Below are 22,076 nucleotides of genomic sequence, written 5' to 3'. Positions count from 1 at the left end.
TTTAACCCCTCTTATGCTCCTTTGATCCCCATGTCCTCATTTGACCCTGATTAACCAGACTTACCCCCTGGTGACTTCCTTGAGGGCTTCACTCAACCTCAGTTGACGCCCATGTCCTCATTTAACCCCAACAAATCCACAGTAAGTCTTTGAGGTGTTCACTTGATCTTGATTGACCCATGTCCTCATTTTACCCCAATTAACCTCATTTAACCCCACAGTGACATCTCTGAGGGGTTCACTTGACCTCAGTTGACCCCCATGTCCTCATTTGACCCCAATGTGACTTGTCTGAGGAGTTCCCTTGACCGCATGTGAGCTGTGTGTCCTTATTTGGCCCCAAGTAACATCAGTTAACCCCAAATATATGGGGGGGGGAGGGAAGCAGGTCAGGGCTGGTCAGCTGGGTCAGCTTGTCCTCAAGCCTATTTCATTTAATAGAGCCTCCAGGCTCCGGAGTCCAGAACCTGCCAGACTCTGCTGGATGCTATAGGCTCACCAGACTCCACCAGCGTCTATGGAACACGATTCAAGGCTGACAGATTCTGTTAGAGCCTCACAGGGTCTTGTCCTCTGTCATATACTTGCACAGGCCCCTCCCAGTCTCACAAACTCCAGCAGGGTATATTGGACTCCAACAGCATCTAACAGATTATAAAGCATCCATATCCAGCATAACAGTAATGTTATCTATGTATAAAGGAAATATAATAAATCCAAAGTTATCTATATGTAATATATAATTGCATTCTACAATTGTGTAATATATATAATTACAGAAATGCTATGCAGTTACTATAAAAGTATTTTAGAGTCTATAGTAATGTACTAACAGAGTCTGTGAGAGGCAAATGGAGCCTAACAGACTGCAGCAGAGTGGGACTGACACTTCAGGATCTGCTAGACCCCAACAGACACTGCAGAACCCATCAGACTTCACTGGATTCCTATGGACTCCCTTAGACTCTGTTCATGGATGGTAACAAACCCATTAATGTCATTCTCAGACTCTAATATGTCCTGATGATTATAGACTCTATTAATCAATTCTATTAGAATACATTAACTCTATAAATAGACTTATTAGTATAAACTTTATATAAACCTTTCCTGCCCTCTGTTTGTTAGTATCCATGATACGAATTTCAATTTAACAGATAATTGTGGTAAGAGTTAAAATAGCAACAAAGTCAGTCACAGTCTGCAAGAGATCCAGGAGACTAACTGAACATCTCAGACTGGGGCACCCTGAACAAGATGAGCGAGACAAGCTTCAGCAGGATATTCTTTTTCCAGGGCTCACAGAACCAACACAACACAGACAATATGCTACAACAAAGGAAATTTTATTTAAAAATAAAACTTTGTTTTGTTTTCTTTTTACTGACACAGGTGAATGAAATCCCAAACAAAGAAGCTCTTAGTGGGCAGCATACAAGAATGAAAACAATTAATAAATAACATTAGTATAACCTCTAAACATTAACAATGCATTTGCAAACAAAATGAGGACTTTAAACCAAGTGAACCTTAAAGCTCAGCTACTCTCTGTAAGAATATTTACCTTCTGTTTTTCCTTATTCTTTACAGATCTGAAAGGATTAAATACTGCTATTATATTTTTATATTAATGACACTATTATATTTTTTAAAATATTTTGTGAAAATCTCAACATTTTTAACACTGATATTATACAAATTGGTATTTGTCATTCAAGAGAAAGAACAACTGTTCCTCCCCCACCGGTAATTTCAAAAAAGATTTCTATTAGGAACTTTAAAAATAAGTGTCCTTATTCCCCACTAATTTTTAAAGTGGCACCTTTAAGAAAGTGCGCGGGGAGTTGCATTTTTTCTTGCTCAACTGAAAAAAACATTTACAGTAATGACCCTGCCTCAGGATTAGCTACAGTAATGTAATCAGTCTAGTGCAGGAAGCAACATGCTGTACTCTGAGCCTATCTGGCTCCCCCAAGGTAAGGGCTCAGTGAAGGGCATGCAGAAAAGCTGTTTATAGTGAAAGCAAGTCTGCTGGATCCCAGCAGAGACACTCCATGCCTCAAGTTGCAGCACTTGCACAGACAGACACGCAAGGGCAGTGCAGCAGACAAGTTTTACCACGCCTCTGGCAAGATATGTCTCATTTCAGATTCCTATTCAGTTACATTTCAGATTCCTATTCAGTTACAGTGGCATTGAACATATTAAGTCAGCCGGAAACCCTGTTCAGAACAGATGATACTTGCCTGCTTTCCACAGCTACCTGCTGCTCGCTGTGCAGAGACACATACTGGTCCCACACATTTTGTGCCCAACTCTTACTGTGCAAAGTGTTTTCTGCTTGCTTTGTGTCCAGGGTTGACAGGTAGGGGGAAAACCAGCCTTTTTTATGAGCAGAACTCGTATTTTGTTACAAGCAAAACCAATCCTGTCCTACAATTCTACTGTCTTCACACCAAGCTTAGTACAGTACCAGTCCAGACAAGTCACTGTTAGTAACAGGTAAAGTAGGAAACCTCCACAGTTGAAATGCTACAAAACACAGTGTCAAAGTTGAAGTGACAATTGCCCATCTTTCTTGCCCCTTCTTTTCACCCCTTTCAAAGCAGTCTCACGCTCAAAGGCATCTTTACAGCTTGTCTAGTTCGGGCTCTTCATTTTCACAGAGGGATGGATACTCAAATCCAGCCTAGCGATGCAGCATTCCCTTAAGAAAGGCACTAGACATTTGGGTGGGTTTTTTTTTTTTTTCTTTTTAAAGTAGCATCATAAAGTTAACTTCTTAAGAATAAAGATCAAGGAGGTGAAGGGAAAAAAAGAGAAATCAATCTTAGGCTTACCTTTCTGAAAGAACAACAAGAAAAATACACTGTAGAGTGCTTGGATTGACTTCACAGAGCACAGCCCTAAGACATGGTCAGGACTCTGCTGCGCTTCAGTGTTACTAGTAAAGGCTTACATTTCTAAGGAAGAAAAGCCAAGACTTAAGTTTTTTAAATCAGTTTGAGACACAAACAGTGCACAGAAAGGACACATGCAGAAAAATTAGTGATACATGCCACAAAGACCGCTCTCTCTAATCTCTAATACCTGGAACAATACCCATAGAAACGTCTCAGCACATAAACCCCAAAGACTGGCTTGTAATAGCTCTGCTAGGCAGGATTTAATTTAACATTACAACAAGCCTGTAATAAAAAGGCTTGTATGGGACAGGGCATCACTAGTCTGATCACACACACTGTGCAAGACAAGAGTTAAGGCTTTCTAGCTAGCTGGACTTGGCTCTTACACAGCCTTGGCAGTGGCAAGAGTCACGTGCCACACTTGAACACACTTGCACTGAGTTTACACAGCAAGTCAGAAACGAAGTGGCTCCGAACCCAACACGGAGCTAGTGGCAGCACTGGAGAGAATATGAAAGAGGGAAATAAAACCGTAGTGCTCCGTCACAAAAGGGTTTTTACCTCGTTCTCCAGGACAAAGCCAGGAAATAACTCTCATACACTAGGACTGGTTGCTCAGGCTCACAAGTGTAACATGCAGTTCTACTGAGAGAACAACCAGAGCTGCCCCACGTTCCTGCCTCAGCAGCATCAGTGCTGGGCTTGCTTCTCTAGAAGCTCCTACAGACACACTGACCAAGCCTGCCATGTGTAACTGGCAGAGTGCTTCACACAGAAAAAGCAGGACTGGTTCACAATACTGCTGACTGTTGCACATGTGGGCAGAGGAAAAACGACAGTTCTTCTTCCCCGAGTACAATATGCACTTGACATCACTTTCTCTGCAACTCAGCACTTTCACCAAGGCCAGACCCTACTCTTGGCTGCACCTGACCTCTCTCTGCACCATTGCACAGCACCATGCCCACTGACATAAATCTCATCAGTGTGCTGCATTTGCAAGTTTCAGCCCTGGCCCCAAAATAGCAACAGTGGTGACAGCCTGCAAATGTTGCAGGAGATCTCCTTACAGTTTCAGAGAACATTTTCTTTACTACAGAAAGGAGGGGAGTAAAGAGGGACAGTTCATGCTTTTAAACTGCCTGGAACTCACTGCATCAATTTATAAAGGTGTAGATCTAGAGAGAAACCTATACTCTACATAAAACAAACATTTTAAGCTTAGTTCCCTTTGATAATACTTGTTAAGTTCTCTCTGCCAATTGCAAGTTTCTCTGAGATCTGGGCCCAGCTACTAGATTCTTTAAAAGGCTAAACTGCATCCAACTGCCATAATCACTCCAACATTTCAAGTTGCAACCCTTTGCCTAGTGACTACTGCTGCCCTTAGAGAGATGCAAATAATACTAGACATGCTTCAAAAGTCTAATAGCCTCTCAGTGTACACAGAGCACTTGTTCGTCTGTCAGGCTGTGATCTGTGTACCCTACATGATTTACATCCTCTCAAAAAGAACCATCCGCTTCTCGCACGTCAAGCATATATGAACAGAGTTAAGTAGCTGAGTATTCAAGTCAGGTTTTTTCGAAGTAACAGCCGAGTACTGACTTTTAAAGCTGTGCGATCATTTTACAAATACAGACGTTTCCCAGATCAGTTTTAACATAAGCTCTGGCAATACCTTAGAGTAATGGAAATGGAAAGAAGAGCCCCCACGTTGTTTTGATAGCCATGCAGAGAACTGCTGCATTTCTTTTACTGGTAAAGCAGGTAAGATACCAACAAATACATCAGCTCCATCTACCAATTCCACAAAACAGCCTGGCACAAAGACAGCTGGCTCCCGCAAAAGTTCTCTGAAGGAGATGATGGAATGGGCATGAAGGCCAGTAGTCTGCGACAGCCACCATGCAATTAAGATAAATAAAACATCATATTTACCAGGCGCAACATTCCTAGAGAAAGAGCGCATGGGAGTGTCCAGTGATGGCTGCTCAAGCCCGGCAGGGCCACAATCAAGTTTGAGCATCGAAGCACAAAATGCTCAAGGCTAAAAAGAGAAGCAGCAGCCAGTTCTTTGCTCTCACTCAAATTCTTCCCACCCTCTCCCACCCCTCAAAAACACACAAAACTTTCAGCACATCTAGCTGCCTGGAATCTGGTGCTGCCAGTGCTGCCGGCAAGAGGACACATATGAGAGAAATCCAACTCCCAGCACTGTCAAGATCAAAATGCCTGACAGAAGCTAGTCACGCTATCTCCAGGCAAAAAGGGAGGACTTGAATCATAAGCAATAAATGCTACTATTACAGGCAAGGGGGAAAAATGCCATGGCAAACAGGAAGCAATTGGAAGATTCTTCCAAGGTCTCCTACTTATTCCCAGCAGAAAGTGACCTCCCAGCTGCTCTAAAAAGCCTGAGCCAGACACACAGCAGCTAACAGATCCATACCTAGTACCATGAACCACAGGACACACCACACCGACCTCGAGACTTTGTTTCTCAGAGCATTCACTTAGAATTCACAGCACAAAACACTCCCCCCCAGCCTCCAGGGCATCAGCTCGGGGATTCCTTGTTGTGATACCTTTCTCTACCAACACCCTGGAAATAAATCTGTTCTCTCAAACAAGAGGTAGGGGTAAAGGACTCCAAGACATACACTGTATAAAACACCATTCTGCTCCATTTCATACCACCGCTTTGAAATCCGGAACCACAAAAACCTGATAACTGATTCTCTTAAGAGGCAGGACTGACCTCAGCATGAAGTCTCTATAGGAACCCCCTTCCCCTTTGGTGCGTAGCTGGGCTACGGCTGCCCAGGCAGTTGGTCCACAGAAGTTGCAGGTGTGGAGGTAATGTGCTATGTGGCCACATGCGCAGGGGAGGAAATGGAAACAAACTCCCGGAGAATATTCTTGGCCATTTCAATATTGTTATGTGCAATGACCAGTGCTTTCTGAATGTCCTGATATGAGTAACCTTGGCTCATTAGATTCTCGATCTCACTGGAGAGTTGCAGTGACGCACTGGTCCCACTGCTGGCTCCGCCTGCTTGGCAGCTCCCTGCTTTCCGCTCAGAATTTATTCTCCGTGGTAGCGGCTTTGGCGGCCTTTCTGGAACTTGAGAGCCATCTGTAAAACCTGGAAGGAGAAACAAACACATCACTTCAAAAAAGGACATGTGATTCTTGCTTGGAACAAAGCAGAAATGCCACTAGACTGATAAATGGCACTTCAAAAACATGCCACTGAAAGCTACGCCACTTTCTCCAACCAGCCTAACCTCTCACAATGGTATGGATTAGCTCAGCTTCCCCTCTTGTGTGCAAAAACGGCTATGGAGATTTTCTTTAATTAGGAGACCACATCAGGCTCATTTATTAAGATAAAACCACATAAATAGAAAAAATTGACAAGGGATATATGTTGTGCCTGTGAGCAGAGCTCAGGTATCAGCCTTAGAACAAGAAACAGAGACATGCTGGGAAAAAAAGACACTAAGAATATGCTACTTTACCAAACATCTTATTTCCTTCTAGAATCAGACAGCAACCCCCAGTCTAACTGTCCAGATGCTGACCTCTCCTCACAAAACTGTTGTCCACATTGCAGCGTGCTGAGGGAGTGTACGCACAAAACCAGATCTATCAGTTACAACTCATCCACCACAATTGCTCCAGCAACTGAATTGTGTTCTCTGAAGGGTCTGCTCCTCTCCCAGCCCATCAGCAGGCCAGGGCCATCTACAAGAGATCCTGCTGAAGCTCACCCTACCTAATGGCTGGCAGTTATGGCAGATCAGTAAGCTCAGCCTGTTCTGCCTTTTCTCTTAAGTCGTTCAGATGTGTTACTTGTCAGTAGCCACATCATGCACTACTCCTGGGGAGAAAAAAGAATAGCCAATAAACCAAGCAAGACACCAAACACTCCAACACATTGCTTTATGTGTTAATCCAACATCTGATAATTTTTGAGTTCTAACCTCCTGGATCATTGCAGAAAGCATTTTTTCCTACTTTGCAAATCACAAGAAGTTTTTCTGCATGAGTATTTAACATCACCTTAAAGAAAGTTTTATTTGTCTTCTGGAGAAACTCCTCAAGGCACTCAAGATAGAGTTTTCTAGCAGTAGAACTGGTGTACAACAGACAATTCTGTAAGACTAAGAATGTCCAAACAATCCCTTTTTAAGAGTGGACACTGCAGCACTGGTTAGAAAAGAAGCAGTCATTGTGGAGCCTTTCTGAAAAACTTGTACCAAAAGCACTAAGATAGAGAAGGCTCTTCAGGAAACAAATTCATTGAAGCTTCCTCACCAACCACAATGCAGTTCAACTCTCTCATCTTCAAAGTACAAGCTTCTTATACATAAAAGGCTTTTTGTACATTTGAGAAAAAGGACTACCCACTTCTCTCCCCCCAATTGTCTTTTGAAAAAGCTGTTTCAGCTTGAACTGGATCAAATTTCAGAGACCATGGGTCAATTTGAAAGGGCAACTACTAGCACAGTTTTTTTTTTGGTAAATGATTAAGAAACTAAACTGTAGGGCATAATGCATGAGAACACAAATCTGCCAAAATGCATCCCATACTAGTCAGGCTTGCTTAACACCATGCTTCAGCAGTAGCTAATATCCAATGTTTCAGAAAACTGCATATGCTTCCCAGAGCAGTAACAATAAGCATTTCCACAGCATTTTTCATTAGCGGATCCCCTAACGCTACAAAGCAGGACAACAGCACTGTTATTTCAGGGCTGTAGAAACAAAGAATGGTCAGTGATGAAGCTCAGTACTTCATCTGGGAGCAAGCAGGATGTGAGCTCTCTCTGCCCCTCCTTACCCCTGGGTCAACCACATCCTGCGGACACAGTGACAGACTGAAAAAGTAAGGCAGGGAGCAGGGAGGAGTGGCAAAAGCTAATAAACTTCTCTGCTCTAGTAAATTCTTCTCAGCGCTGAAGAAGGGCAAGCTCAGGGAAGGGGAAGTGGTGAAGCAGGTGAACAGAATACTCACTGGGGCAAGTGGTCCTGGCTATAGGAGGCTCTGCCTCCTGCCTGCCTCCAGAAGGAACAAGAAACTCATTCCTCTTACTTGGCAAATCACCAGGGTGTTCAGACATGCTGAAAGTCCCCAACAAGAAGAGTTTCAGAGCTTCCTTTAGAGCTGCTGGGCAGTTGCAGGGAATAAATCAAGCATTATGCAGAAAGGCTCTTGGAGATGCGAGGCTTTAGTTTCTCCCACAGAGAATGTGCCTTGCAGCCAGGAGGATAAGATGTCCTCTACTCCCCAGGGACAAAAAGCTGACCTTGCTGAGCCACTAGGTCCCCGCTCAAAGGAACTGACAGCATCAAACAGTACACTTGTGCCATCTGCTGGCAATAACTGCAGCCAAGACTGAGCCAGACAGAAGCTGTGCAAGGTCAGTCATGTCATCTTTTACTTGGAACACTGATAAACAGTAACATTCTGAAGTTCTGTTTCATGCCCTAGTACGCCCTGGTACAAAAGGCATGCCCTGTAGGAAACAGTGGCTTAAGGAGTATCCTTTAAGCTGAGGAAAGGTTTTCCTAACTGTGATTTTAAATGTGATTTGCTAGCTCAGTGATTAAATGACCAAGGCAGTACATTCCAAGTTGTAAACCAAACCAGACACCTAGGAAACAGTGTAATTCTGCCTTGTAAACCTGATTTTACAGCTTACATAAAAAACCTTGAGTGAGTGACCTAAGTTTCAAACACGCATAGCAAGCCATTAGTACCCACTACAACATGAAGAGTTCAGGTGTTCTCTAACCTGTTAGAGGGTCATTTTCCAAAGACATTCGGCTGAAGGCAGGTGTGGCATTGGAGATATCAGACAGTGTGCGACGAGCAATAGCAACTGGTAGTGGTGGTTTGGGGATATCATAGCCATCTTCTTCATTTTCTGACTCTTCAGGGCCATTGCTGGCAGTGGCTGCTGCCTGATCCCCTTCATCTAGAATAAGAGGCACATTCTGAGCTCTGGGACTAAACAGAACTCTGGACTGAACAGAGCCTCTCTCTCTCAAGGCAGACTCTGTTCCCCTGTAGTCCACAAACATTGACAGGACACAGAACTAAGGTTTTGCTGCCAAAACCCTGCATTCAATGGAAGTTCTTTCCAGAAGGTAGTATTACATTAAAAATACTTATGATAGATGTGGGCTGACAACTGCTGCCCAGGAAAAAAAAAAAAAAAAAAAAAAAAAAAAAAAATCTTCAAAACAGCAATTTTTTTAGCAACTGTTGAGTATTTTTACAGTGCATTCCATCCAGGGTTCTCAACAACATCCCCATGTGCAGTCTGCAGTATACATACCCAGATGTTTTCCACTGTTTAACAGTGAAAGGAAGTAACATCTAATTTAGACTAGAAGTAACATCTAATTTAGCCTAAAACGCTGTTCCAGCTGGGACTGGGACCAGTTCATTGTACCCCAGTTTCTCAGTTGTTTTTTTAGCACACCCACTCACCAGAAGTGTTGACAGTCTCGAAAGCAGAGGATGCTGCTTGGGAGTGAATGTTGTACATTGCTTCATACATACAGGCATCCGTCTGCTGGTTGCAGTCTAAAACGCTGAGGGAGAGAACACATATTTCCCTTCAGACAAGTGACAGTGGTCAACCACCACCACCTAGTCTCTGTGACTGAGCCTCTGCACAGATCCCTGCTTCAAAGTGAAATCACCACTGTTCTGTGAAAGAATATATGTTCCAGAAAATGCTTTAGTAATGTATATTGCAGTACAGCATATCAGCTTAAAAGAATTTAATTGATACCACCAGAACACAACCTTTTAATAGAATTTTGAATTTCAGTTGCTGCTGCTCTCAAAAGATTACTGGCAGAAAGAGGGGGGAGTGGTTATCTAACTCCTTTAATACTTGAAAAGGATTCTGCAAAAGAGCAGTAGTCACATTTCATTTACAGTTAGCTATGCTAGCCTAGATCTGGTGAATATCAGTGGGGGAATTCAGCAAACCCAGCAAGCAAAATCTCTACCCTAATAAACAAATATGCTTTCCCAGAGCTGTGAGGAGGAAGCACAGTACATACAAACAGAATCTCACCGTAAACTCTGAGTCATTTCCAAAGGCATTTTGATCTCTGGTTTTTGTACAGCAGGACCTGGAGGCACCACAGGCAGAGAGGATGGCGACATGTATTCAGTGTCTTCATCGCTTTCAGACTGCTCCCCAGGAGGCAGTTTTGGTACAGGCAGTGGTCTGGAGGCAGAAGAAACAAGATATAAACATCAGAAAAACATCTAAGCCAAATCCAATTAATATCAAAGCGGCCTTTAAAATCCACAGTGGAAGTAGCAAGCAGCCATCTTACAGTGATTCTGTCTAAAGAAATAACCTGGCTCTCAGGATTCTCAGCAGCCCAGATGCAAGGTCACGCTGGCACAAAGTCATTATGCAAAAGGAAGCTGACAATACCATACACATTATACATCACCTACTTCACATAAAGACCAACTCAGAAGTGAATTCATAAAAGAGCTAGTGGCAACTGTAGCCTGTTTCCTATTGCCACAGCCAAGGGTAACTACCAGCACTATCTGCAGATCTTTGGGATGCTAATTTAATCTAATTTATCTAGATTGTGTATTGGGATGCTGATTACATCTACTTTCTCTAGATTGTTTATTTTGAATCTGTCAGAGATTGAAACTAAGGCTGACAGGGTTGTGTCAAATTCTGCCCCTGGCACCAGCATGGAGAGAGCCCTACAATTACTATTCTCTAAGTTAGAAAAGAGCACTTTTGCTAGAAAACAACAGACCTGGCAGCTAAGGAGTAGATCGCATTGGCAGATGAGGAGGGTTTAATTTTGGGGTGTTCACACTCTGAGGTTGTTGTTGGACCACTGTTCAAGCTCTGAAAGAAAAAATTCCAAACCAGGAATCAGAAACACCACATATACCAGTGTAGTTGCAAAGCTGTCAGCCAGTCATTCAACACACCCTCTGGGGGAATGAAGCATCTTCATTTATTCCTAAGCATTTACTGACATCTTAGAAATCCAATAGTTCTGTGACAGTTTTCCCTCAGTGAGGGCACAAGCAGGGTTTTTCTCCTGTAGCCAACTGCCTGTTTACACAAAACCTGCAGGAACTTTGTATCTTTTCAGACTCCAATGGCTTTGGCAAATTCAGCTGAAATAGGCCAAAAGGCCAAAACAGAGGACAAGAGGAAAAGGATATAGAAAAGTACACACATATGGAGACAGAATGACAACTGTGCAAGTGTCATTTTCTTAGACAACCTGGCTAAAAACGTACTTGCTTTCAATTTTAGAAAGCTGGAGGTTTTAAAAGGAAAAACTAAGGGAATGGAATCAAAGAAAGCAAAACTGCCTGGGATTTCTTTCAGAGAACAATATGTTGGACTACTAAGTTACACAGCATGACACTGGTAATAGTAACAGATCCAAATTTAACTCAGATTTTACTGTGTTAAACTAGTCATAGCTACTGTGTGTAGGTTTTATAGGACTGAAAACTGAGAGGAGTAAATTACACTTTTTCAGCATACCAGCTCCCAATACAAAACATTCTGTTTTTCAAAACTGAAAGGTGAACAGTGATCATGAAATTTTTGTGGCTCGTGACTGCTCAAACTGGGATCTCAGCCTTGCTCCCAAGAGACACAAAAGCACTTCCCTAGGAAGTCCTCTCATTATCCTCCCTTGGTGGGTACTCACCAGTTCCTTTCCATCTCTCCCTTGGCACAAGATTGCCCTATTCAGATGTAAACTATTAGAAGAGGGCACCTTGGAAGACTTAATTCCTGACAGACTACCTTCACCTCCAATAGGCCTACTCACCACTGGGTTGTCCAGGCTGAGCGTGCTCCCAAGCCGATGGCTGTCAGCCCTGGAGTCCATCTGAGAGGGCAAGGAAAAGGGCAGCGAGTGCCTGTTTGACAGTTCTCTCCCAGCCCAAGGGTCACCTGGGCTGAGAGCTACAGATGGGGCTTTTGGAATTGGCCTGGATGGCCACAGGTCCGCCTGACGGTTGGAGGGCACAGGGGGTGGTTTGTCTCTCGAAGGACAGTCTCCTGGCGTGCAGGGCAGGGGACGTCTCTGAGGTCGACCTTCAGTCCCAATAGAATGTGGCCTGTCCGGAGGTGGTGGCGGTGGGAGATCTCTGAGTGTGGGTGGGATCGGCAAAGGTTTATCCTTGTGAAGAGTACCAGGTGCAGCCTGGAAGGCAGAAGAATGTAAAATATTGCTTAACAAAGGTAGTCTAGCCACAAAATGTAAAAAGGAGGAAGGCAGGTGGCAAAAGGGTGAGTTTTGCTTTTCATTTTATCTATTTTTACAAGAAATTATCTCAAAGGATGTAGAGATCATCTCCACATGTTAACCCTCCAAAGACACCTTCTCTACCAGCTAGAAGAGATAACACAGTAACTACGTGCAGCTACAGCCAGGCACTAAACACCCCAGATTGTTTTTCTTGAAGGAAAAAAAAAAAGCTTATAGCAGCATTAGATTGGATTCCAAACAAAGGATACCCATCATTCAAGAAAAAGATTCAATTGTGGGTTATTTATACAAGTTACCATTCATCAGTCAGCAATGAATATTCATAGAAATGGATATTTTCTTCTGCCTGAACTTTCAAGCATTATTTCATTACTTCATCCAAACCAGCTGAAGAACCACCGCCATATCTCAACAGCCAATGACCAAGCACTACCGAGATCACACTACTGCCTTCTGCTAGCCAATCAGAAAACCAGTTAATCTCTCCCAGTCACACATATTTCATTCCTTCCTTAGTTTTCTATCTGAAAAAAGAATGCTTGATGGAAAAATTTGTTTAGAAAAGAAAAGTTGGGACAGGAATATGACACCTTCCCACAGCTAGCCTCCTAGCTAGAACAAAACACAAGCCCATAAATGCGGCTCCAAAGGGCACAGGCAGCAGTGGCTGAGGTTGAAAAGCCAGTGAAGATATTGGTAATAACAATAACTTGGTAGCTCAACAGGAGGACACCAGTCACCCTAAGCGAGCAAGTACTTCAGCATAGGACCAGCTTCTTTCTAGCAATTGCATGGATGAATGTGAAGAGAAGACAGGCCCTTTAAACAGCAAAAAGGGACTCTCCTACCACAGATTCCAGAAAGAAGCATTTGCTTTCAGGACAGACTGGGCCCTCTTACGGAATGAAAGGAAAGTGGCCTAAGAGGACTACAGAAAAGGAAGAAAAAAAAGCCTTGTGTGAAAGTACTTAGGGACATCACAGAGAACACATAGTGTTCACCACAACGCTGCTCTTACTGCCTGCCCCATCAAAATCATAGCTGAAAGGCAAACAGTGTGTTTGACCTTTGAAGTGGTCCCAGGACTGGAAGCCCCAGGTGGATTGGACACTCGCTGCTGCAAAAGATCCAGTCGTGGTGGCACGGGCGGAAGGGTGGCCTGTGGAGCTACTGAGAACGGAGAAGGAGGACGCTCGACCTGAAAAAGAAAAGAATGGGAAAATCAACAAATGACAAAATCCAGCAGAACTCCTTTTCTCTAGGGAGGCTTTCATGCTCTGTGACTTGTACTGGTTTCAATATCACTATTAGTAACAAATGACTATATTAGTAACAAACATACACCAGAAAATGAAGGCAATTTCACAGCTCAACTGCATTTACTTGCAGCAAGCCTTGAATGTCACCAATGAGCTTAGCTGTGGCACACAACTAAAAATGCACACTTAGCAATGGCACAATAAAAGACAAGCCGTTTTGCTGGAGTAACAAACCTGCCTTACTGGGCCCTGAGCAGAAGAAAGCTTCATTTCTTTTCAACGCAAGAGGGCATAATCTGCTGCAAAACCTACTTATCACTGCAGGCACCACTGTGCAAACTACTTTGACTACAGTGTCATGGGTGTTACAGCAATCACTAGTGTACACCAACACCTCCATTTTTGTCCCTGGAAAGCTGTTTTTCCACCTCACAAATCAGAACAGCGCCTGTTTTTCTCTTTTTCATGAAGTTTCTTTTACAAGCAAGGCTAGTGCTTTCTAACTTTGAAAAGCTTTACACAGTTTTGAACTCACTAATGTCAACTAATACAGAGTACTAGCCTACTGCAAACCACAACAGGATGTCATGCTGAGGAAATTGCTTTGCTTCCCCAAGCTATGTATACAAAAACTACCTCCAGGAATACAGCTCACTGTTTAGTACACTATTTCACAGGGTGGAAGCTAAAGAGAAATATGATCATAGGCAAATCAATATAGAGGATTCCTTCTGACCAGGAAAGGCAGCTTATTTCAGTGAATTCAACTATTAAAAATGAGCCAAATTCAAACCCACTTCCCTATGCAGTAAAACAATTCTAAGTGCAGATGTGCAAGAGCAGCAACAAGCTTTTAGAAAAAACATCCATAAAGAATGCCTGTCTTGTACACATCTCTGGGCAGGAAGTAGCACTAACGGCAGAGAGTTATCACACCTTTATTATACAAATTTATCAGACGCCATATAAAAAGATGACAGTCAAACTGACTTCCTCAGCAAAATAGCCTGCCCTCTACCCAATTAGTCATCAGGACCTTGGGAAGACCATATCTGGTTGGTTGTATTCATCACTGGGGAAAATGGATGAATTTTTGCTGATATGGGTGAACTATGGCTAATAAATCAAAAGCAGCGTTGCTAAGCATGCAGAGAAGTGTTATAAACCTAGATCTTACATTCCAGTAGGTCAAGCCAGCCTTTTCACCCTTCTAAGGATCCTTTCAAGACAACCCACAAAAGACCAAAGATTTCAAAGTGTGACCACCATTGCTTAATAGAACTGACACTGTAAACTGAACTGACAAAACTGAACCTAAATCCACATTTTCCATACTGAGTAAAATCTTTCCTGTTATAAAGTCTGACAACCCTCACACACACAAATCACTCAAGATCACAAAAAACTGATAGAGAACATGCAGTCTTTGTACATACTGCCACATCGACTAGCACACACTCTGGTGACCTTACTTTGGTACCAGCGAGTTCTTTCATCATGAAGAGGGAATCATCAGCTCTGTCGTCATCATCATCGTCATAATTGGGTGAGGGAGTTCCTTCTGCCCCTTGCCGTGATAATCCTCCCCCTCCTCTGGGGTCAAATGGGTCTACTACAATTGGCTCCGTGCCTTTGATTTCACAGCGGCAAAAAGGACAACCCTGGCCTTCTGATTCCTTCAGGGAAGAGAAGAAATCTGTTACAACAGCCACTACGATGCAGAAATTCAACACACAGTTAATATACAAAGAGATTTAAACCTGCTTTTTGGCAGGTACCTTTCAACTGAGAGGAAGACAAAGGCAAACTGTGCTACAATTATGAGGACTACTTTCCCTCTGAATTAGAAAAACAGCTTTTTAGCAAGTCCTCTCACTCCTGCCTATTCCTATATTAAGAGATCAGGCATCTAACCAGCTTCTCCCTGTGCTGGTGAAGCTGGCACAGATGCACTGATATTACTGAACTATGAGCTTATGTCCTTAGTTATGCTATCTTATCTCCATACCTGAAGGAAACTGAACAGTTTTGAGAAGAGAATATACCACTTCTGTAAAAGAGTGACTAGCTTCACTCAGATAGATTAACAAGAGGCAACGCCTCACCTGCCATGCAGTGAGACAGGACGTGCACATCAGATGGCCACATGGTTCAATCTTCACATCCTTGTCATTTTCAGCACATATTTTACACAGCTGAAACGTGGAGCCCATCTCGCAATACAATTCATATTGTTCCTTGGGGAAAGATAGACAGACATGGTTGATACTGTCAAGTAACAAGCATGATTAGTCATAGCTACAAGAAACCCAACACAAGATTTGCAGTAAAAAAAAAAATAAATTCCAAACACAAGAACACAGTGCAAAGAACAACAGAAGTCTGCAAAGATTTCACTACAATTTTATGTATTAGATACATCTGTCAAGCTCTGAAAAAAGTGCGCTTCAAGTTATCCCAGGTTTTCGTTTAGGTGTCCCAAGAACAGCCTAGGAAATCAGGGCTCAAGACATGCTGGATGGCACAAGAGAAACAATATTTGGCAGAACATTCTTAAAAAAAAAAAAAAAAAAAAAATCTTAAAAATCTGTTAGCCCTGCATAAAGCTTTACCTAACCTTTGCAATCTCCTCTGCCCATTCCTACCATTCAAAGATTTCTGCAAGTCCTGTAAAATACAATACATCAGCCTTAAAAACAAGCCTGGGGGATACCAAGTATGACAGAATTGTATAAACAGCTGAAGAGGCTAGAAATTAGGACGAAAGCAAGTCAATTTCATGGGATAGAATACTTTGCTCACCTGTGTAACTTTAATGTGGTCCTGAGGTGTGGGCTCACACAGGCCAGTCAAGTCAGGATTCTGATTCCGGCCATCAGGAAATAAATAACTGTAAGCAGTTGGGGAAAAAAAAGATATCTCTCTCTATATGTGCATATACACACACGCATACACACACAGAGGCACACGCGCATGAACACAAATATAATGTTTCTTTTAGGGATGGTGGAGGAAAGAAAGAATGAGGGTGAGAAGCGAGGGGTGGGAATTGAAGGTATTCTGAATTCAAAAGAAGTTTTGGAAGAATTTTACTGTCGGACAAAACCCAAACATGTCATTCTTAAAAATAAAACCAAGCTTGTCTTCCTTCCTGGCATCAATTTTTATTTTAAACAGGACGTTATGGCCCCAGACTACTCTTCTTAAATCATCCTATAGTGAAACTGTAATATCCAGAGTAAGAACACTGATGCCATAAGCAGTTGCCGTGGCTCAAATTAAGGACTGGACTGGAAAAGAATCTATGACAAGGGAAACACTGACGCACACTTATCGTTTGCTATTGCAAGGGACAGTACAGCTCTCCAGTGCAAAGATAGCTGTCTGAGCATTCGAGTGCCAAAACAGTTAAGCATATGAATTATTCCACTGACATCAATGGGACTATTCACATGACTGAACTGTTTTGCTGAATCAAGGTCTAAATAAAAAGGAAGAGCTGAGAGATGTCCAAAAGGGGCTCAGTGATGTCAACAGTGATTGCTTGACCTCTGCAACATGCTGTCTCTCCTGTGAAGTAGATAATGTGTGATGAACCCAGAGGGTACGTTTTACCATTCAACTGACTTTAAGACCTCACCACAGGATTAAGTTTTATAAAACAAACTCACAGTGAAAAAGGGCAAAAGGGCAAAAAACTTCATTTTGATAAAGTTACTTACAAGCCTTCCCTGAAGCCATCAATCAGTGCTTGAAAAAGAGGTTTGTTGTGGGGGATTGTCTGAAGAATGTTCCCATCTGCAGTGACATAGCCAATGGCCCACTGACCGAGTCGTGTACAACTCAATCGGAAAATATAACTAAAAACACACAAAGGAAAAGCAACTTCAGTTTGGACTGGAACAGACAGAAAAGATTAAATGCCCAGTAGGCAGTCTTTGTCTGGCTATCTCAAGTCAGCAAATAAAAAATAGTAGGAATAACTTGATGATTTATACCAGCTTTCCTCAATTTACCCCCAGGCAGATCAAAGGAGAGCCTTGCAATCTGGTACTAAGTGAGAAAAGCATTCAAACACTGGCCTCCAGGTAAAATTAAACCCAGAATCCAGAGCAAGAAAAGTCAGCATCATTAGAATCACTTGGTTCAAATTAACTTTAAAAAAACCCCAACAAACAACAGAACCAACAGACTACACAAGGTTTCCATTTTTAAAACCAGCACAGAACTAACAGCATAACAACAACCTCCAGAAATGAACACTTGGCCCTTCCTGCATAAAGAAAAACCCGTTAGCCCTGTTGCATTGGGCCAAGTTCTACCCAGGACATTAGGTAGGCCAAAACTGCTCAGGTCCACAACGCCCACAGAAGCACGTGTTGCCCCCAGAGCCTCTGAAGTCCACCCAGGCTGCAGCATTACCTTGCAGCCAGCCTGCTCTGCCTGCCACACTGCTTTCTGCCAGAGCAAATACTGGTCAGCTGCCTTGTCTGTCTGAAGTTGGCTTCAAACTTACACACTGCTTCTGGGGGCTGCAATCTGCTCAGCTCTCCTGGTTTTATGCATATACACCATAAAATTATGGGACCTACAGACACATTCCCTTATTCATGGTCCTAAACAGCCCACCGTTTAGGCTTACTCTGGCAGTGTCTGCCTCTGTGCTCAGGCCTGAGGGAGCTGTTGTGACAATTGTGGGGGTGGGCAGGAGGTAAGTCACCACACAGAGGATAATCTCCAAATACAGGGCAAGCTAGGGTTTTTCACAGTTTAAATTTCTGAGGAAGGAGGACAAAGACAAAATAAAACCAATCTCCTCAGTCAGCACAGTAATCAGCGATGTTAGCAAGAATGATAAAAAAGCCAGTGCTGCCAAGCACTAACCTGCCAGGTTTGTGAATGAATTTCTGAAGCCGGGCTTTCACCTCATCATACGTTAGGAACGCCATATAACCAGGATGAGTCACCGCTAGGCTATTCCAGTTCCTGAGCAAAGAGGACCATGGCTATAGAAACAACAAAGAAACACATTAACCATGCACTTCTAAAAAGTATCAACACATACAATATTCCTTAATCAAAGGGATCAGTTCTTCAGTTAAAGCAGCAGGTTTCTTATCCCAGCATAAATCCAGTAGAGGAACTAAAACCTACATTCTCATGCAGCAGCCTTAGCATTTGAGTTTCTCTCTTGTCAGTGATAAAAACATCACCTAAGACAGACCTTAATCAAAACTCCTTTAATAAATGCCAAGGGAGAAGTCAGTGAGGTCACAAAAAGACAGCTCAAGAATAGCTACCAATTTGTGCTGCTTCTGCAGAGAAAATGACTCATTCCTGAGACAGGGATAAAGACGGGAGTTTAAAAAGATTATGCACAGGACCAGAAACCATGACTAGTCTGATCTCTTAACACCGACTTCCTATACGGCCTCAGGAAAGTGACCTCCCCTCTCTGTCTCAGTTTCACTGTAAGATGCTTGTGACTATTCCTTAACCAACTAACCTCACTTGGGTGTGGCAAGGATTAGCGGCTAGTCTAATATTTGAATAAACCAGCACATGCATGTTAAATATTCCTTAAAACGATGTACAAAAAGTCATAACAACCATTTGAAAGCTCTCAATCCTGAGAAGAGCTTGGGTGTCTAGATCTCATCCATTTTTCCCAAATTTCTCAACTTGTCTAAAAGAAGATATTATCTCTCCCTAAGAACTGTGCATCTCTTAGAAACTGCAGCAATTCTTAACTTGCTCTTTATGTACTATAGTTGGAAAAAGTACTGAATGAGATCAGCTACATTGCAACACCAAACATGGGAATTTTTCATCGAGGCATATCTTAATTACAACCCACCCTATCACATGGGAAAAGGCAAGTCAGAGCCAAAGAAGTAAGTGTTTGTTCTTGTAAATACCCAATTGCACCATCAGAAGCCGTGTATTTGAGTTTAGCACTATTAAAGACTGTGGGTTGGAATTTTACCTACTATTAATATCACTTCAGTAATACAGATATTTCTCGTGCACAGAACACAGACATGTCCACAACATCCTGGCTGTGTCAGTTCAAAAGCTAGGAAGCCCAAACTTCCATGCTTGTGCTCCATTCTGAGCAACCCCCCATACAGAAAATAAATCTGACAAGAAAGAAAGGACAAGGAAAGACAGATTGATAAAACTAAGCTTCACATTTCCTGGCTTACAGAAGTTCTATCAGAACTTCAGTCTAAAAGTGACCTTTGAAAGGGAAAAACTGATTCATGGGAGGATAGTGAATGTGCCTTAGAGTTGCAGTATATATTTAGACAATTTTTTTTCTACAACCAGAAGTATCACACACTTTTACTGCAATATAGGGTCCTAAGTATTATTAGAGCTGTTTAGGGGATGAAGGGCAAGGTGACCAAATCCCTTACAGCCTAAGTAATGTCATTTGAGTGTGTAAAATACAGTTTGTCCTGGGAAAAAGAGTCTAACCTGAAGCACTGAGACACATTTCAAGTGATTCATGTTCCTCAATTCCTACCTGAAAAAGTCGTGTGAAGATATCAAATTCAAATACTGAAATGTAGTCATTGCACGTCAAGTCAATTGTTGACTTCAGGGCCATGGCTTCCAGCCCTGAACTGATTGGATGCACTTCATGCAAGGCCTGACGGAAGCTCTTCCAAGGAACAATAGTCCTGGGGAAAACCAAGCCATCTGTAAATGTGATATGCTGAAGACCAGCACCTTACATATTTTTTTTGTGAGTATGCACCTCATGATAATGGAAGAGAAGAAAATAAAAAAATCAAAATTAGCCACAAGAGATTTATTCATGTTATGCAAGCACAGGATTTCTCGGTACTGCAGGAAATTAGCAGCCAAATGAACTCCAATTTTCTCTGCATATGCAAAATTTTGGAATCTGAAGTCCAGCTCTGCTTTCTCCCTTCCCTTCTTCTGCAGTCCTATCACGTTAACGCTTGTATGTACCCTGGGCTGTATACAACACTATCACTTGATAAGAATTTCATAATGTTGCAGCTGGTAGAGGAGTTAACAGTGAGTCTTTTAGCAGAGGTCTAGATAGTTTTAAAAAAAAAAAAAAAAAAGCTGCAACAATTCTCTAAAGAGCGATTAACTGGAGAAGTAAGATAATCAGAAGCCAAAACAGAGGCTCCTGTTTAAAGGAATATTTTCCTTCTTTTAAAACATCAAGCGGAATAGAAACATAGAAAGAACATGCTTAGCTTCAGACAACTGTGTTATTCATGAGTAAATATATTATTGCTTTTTGTTCTGACAGCTACTAATTAAACTCTTTATGTGAAGTACCTTAGTTACCTCAGTTAGAAAACAGTACCCAATTCCATTAACTTTCATCCTCAAACATTGCTGTGGACACCTCTACAGTTCATTTAGTCAGCGTTTTATTCAATACAAAAATTAAAACTGATGTTTCAACAGTTTGCACGAAAATATACATTGCACTTCACTTTCTCCTTCATTCTATCTTAACAAAGCCATTATGCAAATTGACAAAAGTTCAGAGAAGCCAGAAGAAAGGTGACTAAGTGATTGGAAAGACTAATTGGAGGGAAGATGAAAAGAATTTAATATAATGGCTTAGCTAAAGGACAAGTAATATTGGGGGCACGGTAACCTTTGGAAGAAGAAAGCAGGTTTTTTTACATAATTCATGGAGCTTTCTTACAAGTTAAGGAATTAAATTAAGGAGAGGAAAATTTAAGCTGAATAATCAAGGGAAACTCTGTGACAATACAAGAGTCTCCTAGGGCAAGACCCATCACTTGAGACATTTAAAACAAGACAGGACAAAGAACTGGGAAATATAATGAAGGAACAAACTTGTACCTCACCCCAGAGAGGGGACCAAATGACTAGTAGGTCTCTCCCATCATTCATTTTAATCTGACAAAGACCTTTCTGAACCACAAAACAGAATTCTTAAAAATACACAGTGCTCTGTGCAGTTTGTTCCCACATCTCTATTTTTAAGCACAGTTAGAAACTTACTTTTCACCAAAAGCCTTTCTCCAAAATTCTGCAGCATCTGCCTTGGTGATCCGGAACGTGTCTCCCTGGAAAAGGCCGCTTGGGAAAATACCTTTAAGTTCTGCCAGCATATGGCTGAATATCAGGGATAACTTTGTCAGGTTACGCCTACAAAGGACCACAAAAACAAACGTTTCTTTCAGAAAAGACAGACATGGTTTAGCACTCTGAACAAAACAGAAATAGTACCTATTGAAATTCAAGAATTATCCCAGACTAGAAAACTTCTCTTATTTGGGACCACCTTTCAAGTATTTATCCAGCATTCAGAACACATCCATCATACGGTACTTATCAGCACGGTCTGTGTTTGTCAAGACATTTTCCACAATGACTAACTTTGCATAACCTCTTTGAGGTGGGCAGGTTATTGCCAAGGCGCAGCCCCCCCCCCCCCCCCCCCCCCCCCGTCCCAGCCCAAGGAAATACATTCACAGAAAACATTCAAAACCAATATTCAGACCTTACCTATTAAGTAACAGCAGAATCGGAGCCAAAACCTCATCAGACTCCTCTGCTCTTGGGTCTGAACATTCCT

At 42.2% G+C, this 22,076-nt stretch overlaps 1 protein-coding gene across 3 annotated transcripts in view; it reads right to left on the bottom strand.

Moving 5' to 3' along the window:
• Positions 1-1,327: 1,327 nt before the first annotated feature.
• The window catches only part of CBL (Cbl proto-oncogene), a 45,774-nt gene continuing 25,025 nt past the window's right edge, over positions 1,328-22,076 (bottom strand). For 2 of the 3 annotated variants that reach the window (XM_030022085.2, XM_041125100.1), the window contains 14 exons: positions 21,500-21,646; positions 20,004-20,160; positions 18,359-18,480; positions 17,197-17,334; positions 16,277-16,364; positions 15,580-15,711; positions 14,947-15,150; positions 13,282-13,413; positions 11,772-12,149; positions 10,728-10,822; positions 10,010-10,165; positions 9,412-9,515; positions 8,711-8,893; positions 1,328-6,054 (listed from right to left, as the gene is read on the bottom strand). In XM_030022085.2, coding sequence (XP_029877945.1) covers positions 5,774-6,054; positions 8,711-8,893; positions 9,412-9,515; positions 10,010-10,165; positions 10,728-10,822; positions 11,772-12,149; positions 13,282-13,413; positions 14,947-15,150; positions 15,580-15,711; positions 16,277-16,364; positions 17,197-17,334; positions 18,359-18,480; positions 20,004-20,160; positions 21,500-21,646 — 2,317 coding nt within the window. In that variant the 3' untranslated portion in view covers positions 1,328-5,773. Of the gene's footprint in view, positions 6,055-7,929; positions 8,037-8,710; positions 8,894-9,411; positions 9,516-10,009; positions 10,166-10,727; positions 10,823-11,771; positions 12,150-13,281; positions 13,414-14,946; positions 15,151-15,579; positions 15,712-16,276; positions 16,365-17,196; positions 17,335-18,358; positions 18,481-20,003; positions 20,161-21,499; positions 21,647-22,076 lie in introns of all 3 variants that reach the window. The other variant, XM_041125099.1, reaches the window with a different exon arrangement.

The sequence above is a fragment of the Aquila chrysaetos genome, chromosome 8 (assembly GCF_900496995.4).
Source record: "Aquila chrysaetos chrysaetos chromosome 8, bAquChr1.4, whole genome shotgun sequence".
In the NCBI taxonomy this organism is placed as follows: Eukaryota; Metazoa; Chordata; class Aves; order Accipitriformes; family Accipitridae; genus Aquila; species Aquila chrysaetos.
The sequence above is the reverse complement of the archived record's forward strand: the minus strand, read 5'-3'. Positions and strand labels throughout refer to the sequence as shown.